This window comes from Petromyzon marinus, chromosome 58 (assembly GCF_048934315.1).
Source record: "Petromyzon marinus isolate PM22_M1 ecotype Great Lakes invasive population chromosome 58, UKy_Petmar_22M1.pri1.0, whole genome shotgun sequence".
Lineage (NCBI taxonomy): Eukaryota > Metazoa > Chordata > Hyperoartia > Petromyzontiformes > Petromyzontidae > Petromyzon > Petromyzon marinus.
The window spans coordinates 736,930-751,709 of NC_133724.1; the positions used below are offsets into that span (position 1 = coordinate 736,930).

Below are 14,780 nucleotides of genomic sequence, written 5' to 3' on the forward strand. Positions count from 1 at the left end.
ACATTTATAGCAGACAAATATGAAGGGAGAAATGCAGAGGACCCGGAGAAAAATTCCATGCGACCACAAGGAAAACATGCAAACTCCAAATATATAGGTGTCTGGGTCGGGATCGAATTCACGACCTCCTGCATACCAGGTGAGAGAGTTAACATCTCGCCACCGCGGCGCCCCAGGGGATGACAGGTAGTTACCCTCTGTCCCTGTTCTTTCTTTTTGTGACTCTATGGCAGCTCAACGATTTTACATTAACATGCTAATTTTTACCTGGCAGCCCTTTGATTGGTGGAAAACTCACGACCGTCACTGCCCAGCACTTATATTAACATTTGCTGCTGACATTTGGGCTATGCTCATTCCAAACCTTTATAAACAGTTTCCCTTTAGACGCTAACCCCCTCTTCCTCATGACTAATGCTTGTGTTGTGATTGAAGCGTCGTAGTTTTTTTAACCTATCTACGTGACTTTACCGAAAGTCACATAGGTTCAAGAATATGAATTCCTGCAGTCACGAAAGTCAAGATTTAACAGTGCACAGCTCAAGTGGCTTCCCAATGTCAGAAGGAAGAGCGTTGCAGATGAAAGTGCGCGATGGTTAACTATAAGCTGCTGCCGCAACGATGGCCGGAGTTCACGTGGTGATGGTTTATGCTCCTTTGACGAGATCAGCAAGGTGTTGTGGTTCATTTGTGGAAATAACTTGTGTGTAAAGTGTGTAAAGAGTGCAACCTCATAATGTATAATGATGGCAGTACAGCAAGCAGGTTGGTTTTAATCAGTATGGGTGGTACCCTCCTCCCCAACGTCACATGCATGGGTTTTCTGCGGATACTCCGGTTTGTATGAACACGACCACAGAGCTTGGGAAATTGTAAGTGGTGCCGATTCTGGCTACCTTGTCCCTTAGTCTGTGGCTTCCCGTGGCTCCGTGCTGTAAATATATAAATAATTATATCTTTATATATTATCATTTAGCCTAAAACAGCAATTCCCGATCAATGGTACATATGGGTATTTGTACCATAGGTACCACTGGCGGGACCTGTGTGGCATCACTTTTCAGTTGTATGGATCTAGTTAATTCAATAATCGTGTTCACTGAAACGTTGAAAATCAAAGGAAGTCACCCTACTGAGAGACCGGCTTTGACCATAGAACTGTGGAATTTCCCCCATCACCGGCTCAGGGCCGCGAATGGAGATGAACAGAGTCCCTTACGCACGGCTCTGCTTGGTGATGGTACCTCAACCAGAAGACCGTCGCCCTCTCCTCCTCTCCTCTCCCTTTGCCTCAGCTGCCTCTCCACGAACTCCTGCAGGCAGCCGTGAGCCTGCTCCTCAAAGTACGTCCGCCAGAGCGCCGGCGCCTCCGCCGCCAGCGCCGACGCCTTGAGCCTCACGACGGCGTCCGGCGCGGCGCAGTTCAACATCACCACCTTGGCCGCCTCCAGCAAGGCGGCATCGGCGTCCCCGTCGGCATCGGCGTCCCCGTCGGCATCGGCGTCCCCGTCGGCGCCGCCCGTCACCTGCAGCACCACCGAGGCGCAAGCGTCGGAGTGGTGGCCCACGATGGCGTCGCCCACGCGAAAGGGCCGGCGCGCCGCCGGCACCGCGGGGCCACGGGCGGGCGCGACGAAGCCGTCGAGCCACGCGGCCAGCGCCCGGACGAGCCCCCGCCGGCGCGGCGTCCGCAGAGCCAGCTCCACGTCGACGAAGTGCTTCTCCAGGCGGTTGATGAGCGGGATGGGGAACTCGTCGTACACGACCTCGCGCTCCTCGATGACGACGAGGCGGAACCGCCGGTGCACGCGGCACTTGACGCGGTGCGTGCCCAGCCCTAGGTCCACGTAGCGCTCGCCGCCCAGGTGCACGTAGTACTGGTTGAGCGCGTCGTAGAGGCTCTCGTAGAGGTTCTGCAGGTTCAGCAGCACCACCATTCTGCCCGTCTCCATGCACACCTTGATGCGGTTGATGGTGCGGCACACCTGCGTGTACTCCTGGTCCCCGGGGAAGCTCGAGCCGAAGATCACCTCGGCATCCCTCAGCCTGCCGACCAGGGACGGCTCCTGCTGCAGGATGGACAGCGCCGCGTAGTTTTTCGTGAGGAGCAGCAGGTACCGGCTGCTCTCGTCACCCTCAGGGTCGCCATCGATGTTGGCGGCGACGAGCGCCAGCGGGTTTGGCGCGGGGCCTGGATCCGCCGCGGCCGCCCCCACCGCCGCCGCGAAGGCCTCCAGCGGGTCGATGTCGTCCTTGCCGCCGAAGTTCCTCAGCACGGCTTCGCGGAGCTGCCGCGGCGAGGGCACGCCGCGGGACGCCTGCGCGAAGCCAAACAGCGCCTTGACGAGGCCGTAGAAGTCGCGCAGGCCGAAGAACTCCCGGCCCTGCCGCGCACGCACCTGCAGGTAGCCGTCGGCGAGCGATGCGAAAAGGCCTTCCAGCCCGGGCAGCAGGTCCACGCGCAACGAGCAGATCCCGCGGGCGCTCGCCCGCAGCTCGGCCACGTCGGGCTCGCCGCGCGACACGAAGATCCCCCGGTTCATCTTGGCGGGGTCCAGCGCCCAGTTGGAGATGCCGACAAAGGCCACCCTCTTGTGGGGCCGCGGCTCCTCGTCGTCCACGCAGCCGTCCTCCAGCAGCGGGTGCAGGGTCTTGAGCGGCATCTTGGGCGAGTCCTCGGCCAGCCCCACCTCGTCCAGCACCACGACCGACACGTACTCCTCCAGGTTCTTGTCCTCCTGGAAGCGGGCGCACTGCCTGAACGTGCCGATGATGCCCTCGGCCGTCGAGTGCGGGCTACACTGGTAGGAGACCATGTGCACCTGCTTGAAGGTCTTGTAGAAGTCGGAGTGCGACGTCTGACCCTGCATGGCGTCCGCGACCACCGTCTTGGCCAGCGACTTGGAGCTGCCCGGCTTGCCGACGAGGAAGAGCGGGATCCTGAGCTCGGCGCACACCACCATCATGAAGACATTCTCCTTGAGCGCGGAGTTGCGTGCAATGGTGCCGCGCAGGTCCACGCCTTGCAGGAAGAGATCCTGGCACGCGGTGATCTCCCGCAGGATCCGCTCCTGGCTGTCGAAGGGCGCGGGCAGCAGCTTCGCAACCTCCTCTCGGTAAGCCCGCTTATCCGGCAGCGAGGAGTGGTAGCAGATCGCGACGGCCACGATCAGTGACCTCACGACGCAGCCCGAGGGACGGGCCGCATCGGCCGCCGCGTCTCCCTCTCCGCCGCCGCCGCCGCCGCCGCCGCCGCCGCCGCCGGACACGGGGGTGCCGCCCGCCGTCCGGTCGCCAAAGAGCGTCGCCCGGCGGCCGTGGAGCCAGAGGAAGACGGCGACGCAGCGCTCCACGTCACGGAGGCTCGCAAAGCCGCACTCGTGGCGTCGCTGCCGCACGTGGCGCTGCGACGCCGCCAGCGCGGCGGTGACCAGGGCGGCGGCGTGCTCGGGGAGACCGCGCTCGCGCGTCCGCCTGCGCACGATCTGCGCCACGTACAGCTCCTCGGCGCCGTCGCTCAGCCGCCCAAAGTCCCAGACGAGGGGCGCTACGCTCGGCGGCAAGGGCCACACGCGGTACACGAGGTGCCGCAGCGGGATCCGGCCGAGCCTCTCCTCCGTCTCCTCGGCGCGCACGCGGAAGCCCAGGCCGGCCGCCTCGAGGCGCCGCACCGTCTCGGCCGAGCGCCGGCGGTACGGGTTGCACGCGGCGACGATCCTGAGGCCGTGGCCGGAGCGGAAGGGCCGCCCGCCGACGGTGCCGTCGCACAGCGCCTCCTTGACGGCGTGGATGGCATCCGACGCGTTGGTCTCGTCGAAGAAGAGCACCGTGTCGAGGTCGAAGTTCTCGCGGTTCCTCCGCGCCGCCTCCTCGGCCTCGCGCACCCTGGCGTGGACGACGGCCGCCGTCGTGCCACCGTGCACCTTGACGAGCTTCAGGCTGTCGGCCGGCCGGCCGGCGCGCTGCAGGTCGCACAGGTAGCGCAAGAGGCGCGTCTTGCCGCAGCCCGTCTCGCCCATGACCACGACGGGGATGCTGCAGCGGAAGCGCATGTGCACGGCGAGCATCTTGGTGATGTTGTCGGCCGTCAGCTCGTACGTGTCGTCCGGGTCCATCGGCCACTGCACACCTAGCACGGTGCACAGCAGCTCGATCTTCTCATGCCGCGGCAGCGCGTCCAAGTCGACGTCGAAGCGCACGCCCTGTGTCACCAGGCTGCTGTGCAGCTGGCGGCTCATGACGGCGTGCTTGACGATGGCGCCCGTGCGGTGATCCACCGCGTCCAGGGAGCCCTCGGCGTTCTGGCGCAAGTGGAAGCCCAGGAAGGTCACGGACGTGCTGTCGCTGTTGAAGAACACGTACGGGTGGGGGCGGCTCTCCCACGTCACGCGGAGCTGGAAAGGGGCGATGTCTCGCTCCTCCTCCGCCTCCTCGTCCACGTTCCGCGCCCCGGCGACCGCGCGGCGTGCGCTCGCCGCTCCGGGGCTCTCGTCGGAGATGTTGAGCGACGGCGTGGCGAAGTCGCGCGCCATCAGCACCATGAACTCGACGATGAAGGTCCGGAAACCGGCCAGCGTGTCGCCAACGTGGCGCTGGTCGCAGAACACCGAGCGCTCGCAGTCGTGCAGCTGCCGGTCGAGGAAACGGACGAAGTTGCGCAGCTCTGCCCAGGACGGGTCCGCCAGGCCGCAGTACTGCAGCACGACCTGGAGCCACTCGGCGGGGCTGCCCGTCACGGAGCCCTTCTTGTACCTGAAGGCATCCAGGTCGTGGCCCAGGCGGAACTTGCGGAGGTACTGGAATGGACGCTGGAAGGCAGGGCTGGCGAAATTCTCGAGGTCCATGCGGTTCTCGGGGACGTCCTCTCCGGAGCCGCGGCTCATCAGCCGGGCCTCCATGTCGAGGCACTCCTTGGGGGAGTGGCACCGCAGGCGCGGGAGCAGCTCCAGAAGGCCGACGGCACGCTGAGCCTAAGGGCGGCATCGCGAACGTCGCAACCACTTTAAACGTCGCTCCTCCGCCCTCGTTGTTGCTGAAGGGCGACTGCCTCCAACTGCCCAGTAGCGTACTTCACGAGCCTCCTCCACAGAGGCCAATTTGACACCGCTGGTACCAGTCATTAGCAAGTCCACTCAGCTCCATAATCCTCTCATACCACATCACTCCATCTCTTGTTTAACCCATGCCGTGGCCGTTTATCTCCCTCTATCAGGCCAAACAAAAGGTCTTTTAGAGTATTTGGCAGGCGTAAATTTCCACGTGACAATAAGCCGCTTCTTTGAACTATCATTCGTTTGTGGCCAGGTCACTTCTGAAAAATAAGCTTACGGCACAGTGGGCTTTCTCTGGTAAATAAAAATAGTTTACTTACATTTTTTGGTTATTTGTTTATCTTTCCTATAATTTGCACTCCCATGTTTTTTTTTTTATTGTTTGTTGTTGTCATTTTCAGACCCGTCCCGACTGGACATCTTTGAACAAGAGTTTGATAGCTCATCGGATTCCTCCAGTCTAACTACAGATTCTAATTCTGGTACTCCCGGGACCCGGCAATGATATCCTCTCCTCCTGCAAACCGATGCCGATGATATTTCACTCGAGTGAATGTGAGATTCATTTGATGGCAAAAGATCCCCCGTGTAGCCTTAACATACTCTTGGGGCAAGTGCTGTTAACACGTAGCAGCACCAAAGAAAAAGATCCTTCCTATAGCCTTAACAGAATGTTGGGGTAAGTGATGCTAGCGAGCACCTATGAAGACCGGCACAGCGCACAAGGGGGTGGGTGGCCATGTGAAATGTAAACTAAACTATTACTTTTATTTTACCAGGTAAGGCCCCACTGAGCTATGGTAGCTCTGTTTCCGAAGTGACCTGGCTATCACCAATGATAGCTCAACGAAGTGGCTTATCATTATTAGGAAATTTATTGCATCTAAATACCCTAAACGTGTGATGTTGATTTAAAATGTGGAGGGAAAACCCGGAGAACCAGGAGAGAAAAATCCACGTGATCAAGAGGAGAGAGAGGCAGCAGGCGTCAGGGTCGGGATCGAACCCACGAACTAAAGAAATCCAGGGGAGGGATTTGACATTTCACCACACACACGAGTACGTGTGCTCAAACACACACGAAACGTATTCCTCACCACATTCCTCAATAGCAGTTTCGTTGCCTTAAATCTAAAAAAAAGTAAGAGGCGACGTCTCGGTTACATGGGCAGTCACACGGGACACAGCAGGACAGTCACGGTCGCGACATGTTAACTCCAAATACACAGGTGTCAGGGTCGGTATTAAATCCATGACCTCCTTGTATACCAGGCGATGTAGTTAACATCTCTCCACCACGATTGGGAGGGGGGCGGTGGGGGATAAACCGGCAGGGGCTGGCCTCACCTGGTGAGGGGTGAGTTGCACGTCGGACTCAAGCATCTCGATGACGTAGAGGTGGGACGGGCGGCAGCGCCACACGGCGCCGTGCTGGTCCCACAGGCAGCGCAGCACCAACAGCTTGAAGAGGAACGAGCTGAGGCCCTTCTGCACCTGCGGCCGTGCGGAGGGAAAGGTGCCGGTATGGCAAAGGCTACGCGGGGGATCTTTGCCTTTGTGTCTGCATGTGTGTGTACGTGCGTATCCTGGCCAAACCCTATTTGGCGGAGCCAGGAGACTGAATCCTTACCCTCGGGGCTCCTCCAGAAACAACAAAAGGCCACTACGGATGGCCACGTAGAATGTTCGAATGCTCACTGCGGAAGAGAGGCTGCCACTCCTCTATCGGGAGCTGGACCGGTACCGCCTGGATCTCTGCGGTATTTAGGAGGTCGGGTGGACTGGCTCTGGCTCCTGCCACCATGAAGGCTGGACAGTCCTCTACTCGGGGCAGGAGACTGCCAAACAACATGGAGTGGCATTCTTCTGAACAAAATAATGAAGGGGCATGGGTGCGTGGCTGTGACGTGTGGGAAGCTGTAAGCCCCAGGCTACTTTGGGCTCGCCTTCCCATCAACCAGAGGCTAGGAGCAGTGGTCGTGGTGAATTATACCCCACTGAAAATGAACATCAGTGAAGGGATGCAGGCAAGCTCGATGAGTCAGATGCCCTCGATGACCTTCTGTCACAGGTAATAGCTAAAGTAGCCCCTCGGGATAGATTCATCCTGTTAGGTTACTTTAATGCCCAAGTGGGTCATGATGCTGGCACCTGGTCTGGAGTGATTGGAAGGTATGGGCCAGATCAGCTCAATAACAACGGTAGGAGGCTGCTAGACTTTTATGTAGCCCATGGGCTTGTAATTACCAACACGCTGTTCCGGCATCGGCGCATCCACACAACATCATGGATGCATGCCGGGTCCAAGCAAGAACATCTGCTGGACTATATAGTAAAAGAACAGCAGATGCGGGCCCATATCCTTGGGACTAGGACCGACTGTGGAGCTGATCTGCCCATTGACCATCGACTTGTCATCTGTAAGATGCGCCTGCCATTCTTCCACTCTGGTGGTGGGTGTACATCCAGGATCCTATTCAAACCAACTGTGGTCTGGTCTCAGCTGATGAAAGTTGCAAGCGAGAATTTCATCATCGCTTGCAACTGGGGTTGGCAGCATCCCCCACTCCTCCTGATGCCGAGGTGAAATCGTCGAGGTTTAGGACTCTGGCAGCTGCAATGGCTGCTTTGGGTGCACGGTCCAAACCTCCCCAGAGACCCTGGCTGACAGAGAAGATATTTCGGCTGGCTGAGGAAAAGCGACAGGCCCACTCTCACCATCTACAGCATCCCACGTCAGACAATGAGGAGGCTTACCACAGCGTTCGCTCGGAGGTTCGGACAGCCGTGCGGTGCTGCAAGGATTGCTGGTAATCGCAGGATGCTGAGAAATTGGAGTCTGCCTAAGTAGCCCGCGATCACAAATAACTGACTTGCAGTGCTACACCTATCACCGTCATTCGGGGAAAGAAAGGTAACTGGATCTCCAACCCCCAGGTACAGGTTTGTAGATTTGCTGAGCATTTCTGTGAGGTCTTGGAGGAAGGGAAATCCCTCAGGCTGCAAAACATCATGGGGAAAAGTGGGGATGACCCTACTGAGGCTGCTGTGCCTCAAATATTGGAGGAAGTAATCACTCCCTGTGAGTGGCTGGCTGAAGTGCCATCTGTTGAGGAAGTACAGAAAGCGATCCAGTGTTCGAGACCAGGAAATGCACCGGGCAGAGATGATCTCCCAAGTGAAATGCTTGGGGAGAGTGGCATTTGTGCGCAGACTGCCCAATATAACATCATAACAGTCTGGACCACTGGATGGGTTCCGCAGGATTGGAAGGATGCCCTGGTGCTCCCCCTCTTTAGGAAGGGGGACCGCACAGACCATAACAACAACAGGGGCATCTCACTCCTCAGTGTGCCGGGAAAGGTCCTGGCAAGGATTATTCAACATTGCCTTGCCAGGCACGCTGAGGAGAGGCTTGCTGAGTCCCAAAGTGGTTTCAGGAAAGGGCGGTCCTGCACAGATGCCATATTTTCTGTCCGTCTGCCGCAGCAGAGGTGTAGGGAATTCCAGCAGGACCTACATCTCTGGTTTATCGACCTGGTCAAGGCCTATGATACCATCAGTAGGCTTGGGCTCTAGGTTGTTCTTCGTGCTTTCGGAGTCCCTGACTCTCTGCTCACAATCAGGAAGGACCTTCATGATGGTGGGCAGGTCCGGGTAAAACTACGTGGCTGGGAGCCAGAGCCATTACCTGTTCACCTTGGGGTGCGACAGGGTTATCCTCTGGCTCCCACATTATTTAACATCTATTTTGACCATGTAGTTCATGAAGCCTTCGATGGCTGTATCGGACAAATTTCCATCTGGTACAGCTACAATGGGAAGCTGATCGATGCTCGGGTGCGGTCAAGGGATGGCTCCCTAGTGGTCAACCATGTTAGGTATGCTGATGATCTGATGACTGCTGCTCACTCAGAGGAGAAGTTGGAGGCGCTGCTGCTGCTGAACCTAGAGCGTGTCACCAAGTGTTGAGCTTCACCATCAGCCCCACCAAAACTAAGCACCTGCCTGGGTATTTTGTACCATCAAACACTCCACCCCCACATGGAACATCTTTGCCGGTAATAAACATTTAGGCTGGCCTGCCTACGATCCATCATGGGTTTAATCAGACTGAATTGTGTGAGGAGCCCATAAATCCTTGAAAGATCTGAACAAAGTCCCATCGGTGAGCTTCTGTGTTGGCTGGGTCATGTAGTCCGCATGCCCGGCCACTGCAGCACGGGCTTGAGAAGAGATGAAGTAATGTGGTACAAGAGGATGGGGAGCTGAGTGGACTGGTACCAGCGGTGTCAAGATCGGCCTCTGTGGAGGAGGCTCATGAAGAATGCTACTGAGCAGTTGGAGGCAGTCGCCCTCAAGCTACAACGGAAGGCAGAGGAGCGACGCTCACAACAATGAGCGGAGCGCCGGGTGGCTAAAACACAGCAAGTTAGCACAGTAGGGGGCACAGGTGGTGCATCGGCCAGTCATCTCAGTAAGTTGACCCATGGCACCTGGGTCTGTCCTGTGACCTCCTGGCAGCGGGCATTCGACACTTCACGTGGTCTTAACGTGCACATAGCTTGGCACAAGTGCCGTGGTGACGGCACCACCACTTAGTGGCAAATGGCGGTTGTTTTTGTTGGGTTGTTGTGCACGTGCGTGTACGTGTGTGCGTGTACATGAGTGAATGCGTGTATGTGTGTGCGTGTACGCATGTTGAGGGCAAGTGCTGTTAGCGAGTAGCAGCTATGCAGGCTGGCATGGCACACGAGGGTGTGGTAGGTGGCCAGCACCACGCCCGGCCACCTTTGTCTCCCCAGTAGTGATGTTTACACACCGCACCAGGTACTCATTTGAGAGGTGGGACGGGTGTGTGTGTGTGAGAGGTAGTGCAGTGGTTGGCGCACTGCGCTACAAATCTGATAACACGAGTTCGATTCCCGCTCACGACCAACACCAGTGACAATTATCTGAATCGGTCCTCGGGCTCCCCTAGTTCAATTGAGTATCTGGTGCGGTCTGTGTAGTAAACATCGCCACTGGAGAGACAAAGGCAGCCGGGCATGGTGCTGGCCACCCACTCCCTCGTGTGCCGTGCCGGTCTTCATAGGTGCTCGCAAACAGCACTTGCCCCAACAGTCTGTTAAGACTACACAGGGGATCTATGTTTTTTGTGCGTGCATGTGTGCGTGAACGTGTGTATGTGGGTGTGTAAGTCTGTGCATGAACGTCTGTGCGTATGTGCGTGTACGTCTGTGCGTGTATGTCCGTGTACATCTGCGTGTAGCCACGTGTACGTGCATGTAGGTCTGTGCGTGTAGGTGCGTCTACATGCATGTACATGCGTGTACGTGCGTGTACTTCTGTGCGTGTACGTCTGCGCGTGTACATCTGTGCGTGTACGTCTGCGCGTGTACGTGCGCGCTCACAGCGGCCGTGACGTCGATGTGGAAGAGGCACGGCGTCGCCTTCCCCGGGGCCTCCTGCAGATCGACGATGGAGGCGAGCACGGAGCCCTCGTCGACGGCGCCGGCGATGAGGCGCAGCGTGCGCAGGGTGCAGCGCCCGCCCGGGAACGTCCGCGACAGCGACTCGTGCAGCCGCCGCACGTACAGCGACTTCCCTGCGGCACCGCCACCGCCGGACGGACGACCGCGCTCAGTTCGCGAGCCCCGCCGGATGCCCCGGTTAACACTGCCGGGCGTCGATAGTCGTCGCGCCCACGGAATCAACGGACACGGAGCCCTTTCGCACGCGGTGGCAGTGGGCCAAATTGACTCGTCGCGTTTCGACGAGGTGCACACGGATTGAGGAGGAGAATTGTTCTACCCGCCCCCCCCCCTCCCCCCCCCACAGTATTACCGTATTATCCGGATAATAAGAGACGCTCTGGAAAAAGACGCACGAATAACAGGTCGTGCTCAATTAAGAGTTATGCTTATGTGGTCACACACATAGGCACGGACACACACACGCACATAAAGACAAAGACTTTTGGGGCAAGTGCTAAAAACGATTAGCGGCACTTATGAAGCCTGGAACGGCACACGAGGGGGTGGGTGGCTAACACCACGCCCGGCCGCCTTTGTCTCCCTACTGCCGATGTTTCCACACCGCACCGGGTACTCATTTGAGGACGAGTCAACCTAGGGGAGGAGCCCCAGGAACGGCACAGTCCCGATAGGGAGGAACTCACCGACTCCGGCGCGCCGGGATGTCACGAGCCGCACGCTCACGGGGTCCGCGAAGACGCGGGTGGCCGAGCGCTCGTCCCGGGGCGCCGTGAAGTGGCGCCGCAGGTACCGGCGCAGCTCGTCGGCGGGCGCCAGCGGGAAGGCGCCGACGCGGTAGCGGCTGAAGGAGGAGGCGGCGTAGCGATGCTCCCCTCCGGCGCCGCACAGCAGCACCAGGCGGTAGCAGGGGTCGGAGCTCGCTCGCAGGCGCTGGAAGGCCTCCTCGGCCCGCACGCTCGTGTCGTAGCTCAGCAGGTCGGCGTGCACCAGCGAGTAGATCTTGCCCGCTCCGTCTCCAGCACTGACGTCCCCGCCGCCGTCGCGGCCCAAGGCCCTCCTGAAGAAGAGCTCCACCTGCGGGGGAGGCCGGGAGGAGGCCGTCACGGCGAGACGTGGCGGAACGGGACGCGCCGCGTCCCGGTGCCAAGCCCCGAGGCTCTCTCCTGGCATAGCCCCCAAGAGAGACACCCCTCCTAGGGGTCCCTCCTGGTGTACTTCACCACGCTGATGAGTCCACGGTGTTGAAGGAAGACGGATGGCGTGATCTACGTCTATCTACGTGTCCGTCTGCGTGTCTGTCCGCTGTCTGTACGCCTGTCTGCGTGTATGCCTACGTGTCCGTTTGCGCGTCTGTCCGTGCGTCCCCCCACCTGCTCCGTCGTGGTGTCGGGCGAGCACACCAGCACCTCGTCGCACGTCGGCAGCCGTTCGGCGTCGCTGCACCGGTAGACGCACAGCGCCGCCGCGTACACCTCCGCCTCGCGGCACACCACCAGGTTGGGCTGCCCCGCCGTCAGCCCCTCCGGCAGCCGGCGCCGCACCGGGCGCTGCCCGGCGGCGAGTCGCGCCAGCGCCCGCCCCAGCTCCCCCACGCCGAGGTGCCCGTCGGCGCCGGCGGCCCCCGCGGCGCCCCGCGTAAAGCGCCGCCACAGCCGGAGGAGGCGGTCGCCCACGGCCGCCCGCTCGTCGTCGCCGTCGTCGGCGTCGTCGTCGCCGGACGGAAGGAGGGACGGGCAGGGGAGGCCGGAGGCGGCGGCCGCGGCTTCGCGGTCCGCCTCGTCGGCCGCCGCGACGGCGCCGTCGAACGCCCGGCTGAGCGCCGCGACGGCGTCGCGGCGCTGCAGGTTGCCGAAGACCCAGGCGATGAGGTCGCGCTCGGACGCGAGCCCCAGCTCCTGCACCGCCGCCTTCGCCGCCGCCTCCTCCACGTCCTGGTCCACGAGCGCCTTGACGGCGCCCAGCAGCCGGCTCGCTCGGGAGGACGTCGACGAGGAGGAGGACGAGGAGGAGGACGAGGAGGAGGACGAGGAGAGCGGGACGGGCGACGGAGGGGAGCGCGACGGATCGCCGCCGGCCACGGCCCCGACCCTCGCCGACGGCGCCGCCCGCTCCGAGTCGCGGAGAGCGCGAGCGACGTGCTCGGCCGTGCAGTCCTCCTTGATGAAGGACAGCAACGTGAGGGCCGCGACGCCCGGCAACGCGCCCGCCCCGCCGCGGCCTCCGGCGTCGGCCGTCCGCCGCGCCAGCGCGCCCAGCTCGGAGCGCAGCAGCACCACCTGCTCGGCCGTGTAGAGGTTGAGGTGGTAGAAGTCGCGCCGCTTGTCCTCCATGTAGGCGTTCCACTCGGCCAGGCAGCGGTCCATGGCGCGGCACAGCGACCGCAGCTCGCCGCTCGCGCCGCCCATGGCGTGCAGGTGGGGGACGCCGCGCAGGCCGAAGTCGACGATGGCGCACACCGTGCTGCCGGGGTCGCAGAACACCTGCGCCGTCCAGCGGCGGAACAGGATGCTGCCGGCCGAGTGCAGCTGCAGGTAGAGCTCGGCGAGCCGCAACATGTTGCCGAAGACCTGCGCGTGCACGTAAGCGTGTGTGTGTGTGTGTGCGCGTGTGTAGAACTTCTTTCGCACCGTACGTAGCCAATCGCGCTATAATCGGAGGTGAGGGAGGAACGACAACAAACTAAACACAACAATTACTGCTAAAGCGTTTTCAATCCAAATGTATGAGATGATGACGATGTGTGCGTGACTCTGGCGAGATAAATGTGGCGAACTGATGTGAAAAGTTTTCATGTTTTGCCATAAGTACGTGTGGTTAATGCAGATTTGATGCCTGGCAAAATGGTATTTATTTAGTGTTTTGACAAGCTTAACACCGCCTGTTTTATTGCCAGAAAAGGTAAAACCTATTCTTATGTTTTGCATACTTTGATACTGGCAAAAAAGGTCCCAAAGAGCTGAGATGATGATAAGAAAGACGATGACGGTGTGTGTGTGTGTGAGCGAACAACTCAGACGATGATGATGGTGATGACGACGGTGTGTCTTTGCGAGACGTTGGCAAGTGGATCTGACCTCGGAGAAGCGCTCGATCTCCTCCTTGCCCTGCTCCCTCTGCCCGGCAATGAGCATGAGCTTGCTCTGCAGCTCCTTGAGCTCGCCGAGGCCGTAGACGCGCTGCTCCCTAGGGTCCCCGCCGCCGTCCGCCGCCGCCTCCGGCACCACGAGCTTCAGCACCGAGTCCATCGTGGGCTGCGGGGAAAGGCAACGCCGCGGCCGTCGCGTTTCTCGAAGCTTCGCCACCACCCCCCCCCCCCCTCCCCCATCTAGAGCTGGGCCAACGTCCTTGACAAAGAGGGCCGGGCCCCGGGGGCACGCCGGTGGCCCCTCTCGAACTTCTTTCGCGCCGTACGTAGCCAACCGTGCCAATCGGAGGTGCGGGGGAAGGACGACGTGGCCAAACACAACGACGATAGCTGCTGGGTGCCTGCCCTCCGTCTCAGCCGGCACGAGCACCGTTCGTCCGCTCGGCCGGCCAGTCGGCCGGTGACGCGGCCCCCTGACTCACCTTGCTGCCCGCGGGGAAGACGGCGCCGACCTGGTAGACGCCGCAGGCGTTGACGGCCGTGGCGAGGGACAGCGAGGACTTCTCCACCGAGCCGTGGCTCTCGTGCACCGTGCGCAACCACGAGAGGTGGCGTGCCGAGTCTTTCTGCGCGCCGACGGCGAGAGGTCGGGACGCGGGCGGACGTCACGTGGGCGGTTATCACACAGGCAGTCACATGGGTGGTCGTCACAAGAGCAGTCACACAGGCGGTCACACGGGCAATCATCACACCGGCAGTCATCACACGGGCAATCATCACACGGGCAATCATCACACCGGCAGTCATCACACGGGCAATCATCACACCGGCAGTCATCACACGGGCAGTCATCACACGGGCAGTCACACGGGCAGTGACACAGGCGGTGACACGGGTGGTCATCACATCTATCACTCGGCATTAAGATTTGCATTGAACTGCCCATATAGGACTCACCACTGTGATCTCTACATTGGGTTAAACTTAACATCTCTTAATGTTCGACGGCTTGTACACCAGATCTTATTTATTCACGATGTACTTGCAAAAAATTCCGCAGACTACCTGCTGCTGTATCTCCTCTCTGTTTCAAAGAACAAATTTGACCTCAGGTCTTCGCTCATTTACCAGCTTCACATTCCCTAT

At 59.8% G+C, this 14,780-nt stretch overlaps 1 protein-coding gene across 3 annotated transcripts in view; it reads right to left on the minus strand.

Annotated features, from left to right (window-relative positions):
* Positions 1–14,780, minus strand: part of LOC142905726 (E3 ubiquitin-protein ligase RNF213-like) — a 116,098-nt gene that overhangs the window by 57,717 nt on the left and 43,601 nt on the right. For all 3 annotated transcript variants that reach the window (XM_076052802.1, XM_076052803.1, XM_076052800.1), the window contains exons 23-29: positions 14,117–14,260; positions 13,624–13,800; positions 11,920–13,116; positions 11,233–11,623; positions 10,466–10,659; positions 6,399–6,545; positions 1,245–4,970 (exon numbers count right to left, since the gene is read on the minus strand). In XM_076052802.1, coding sequence (XP_075908917.1) covers positions 1,245–4,970; positions 6,399–6,545; positions 10,466–10,659; positions 11,233–11,623; positions 11,920–13,116; positions 13,624–13,800; positions 14,117–14,260 — 5,976 coding nt within the window. The remainder of the gene's footprint in view (positions 1–1,244; positions 4,971–6,398; positions 6,546–10,465; positions 10,660–11,232; positions 11,624–11,919; positions 13,117–13,623; positions 13,801–14,116; positions 14,261–14,780) is intronic.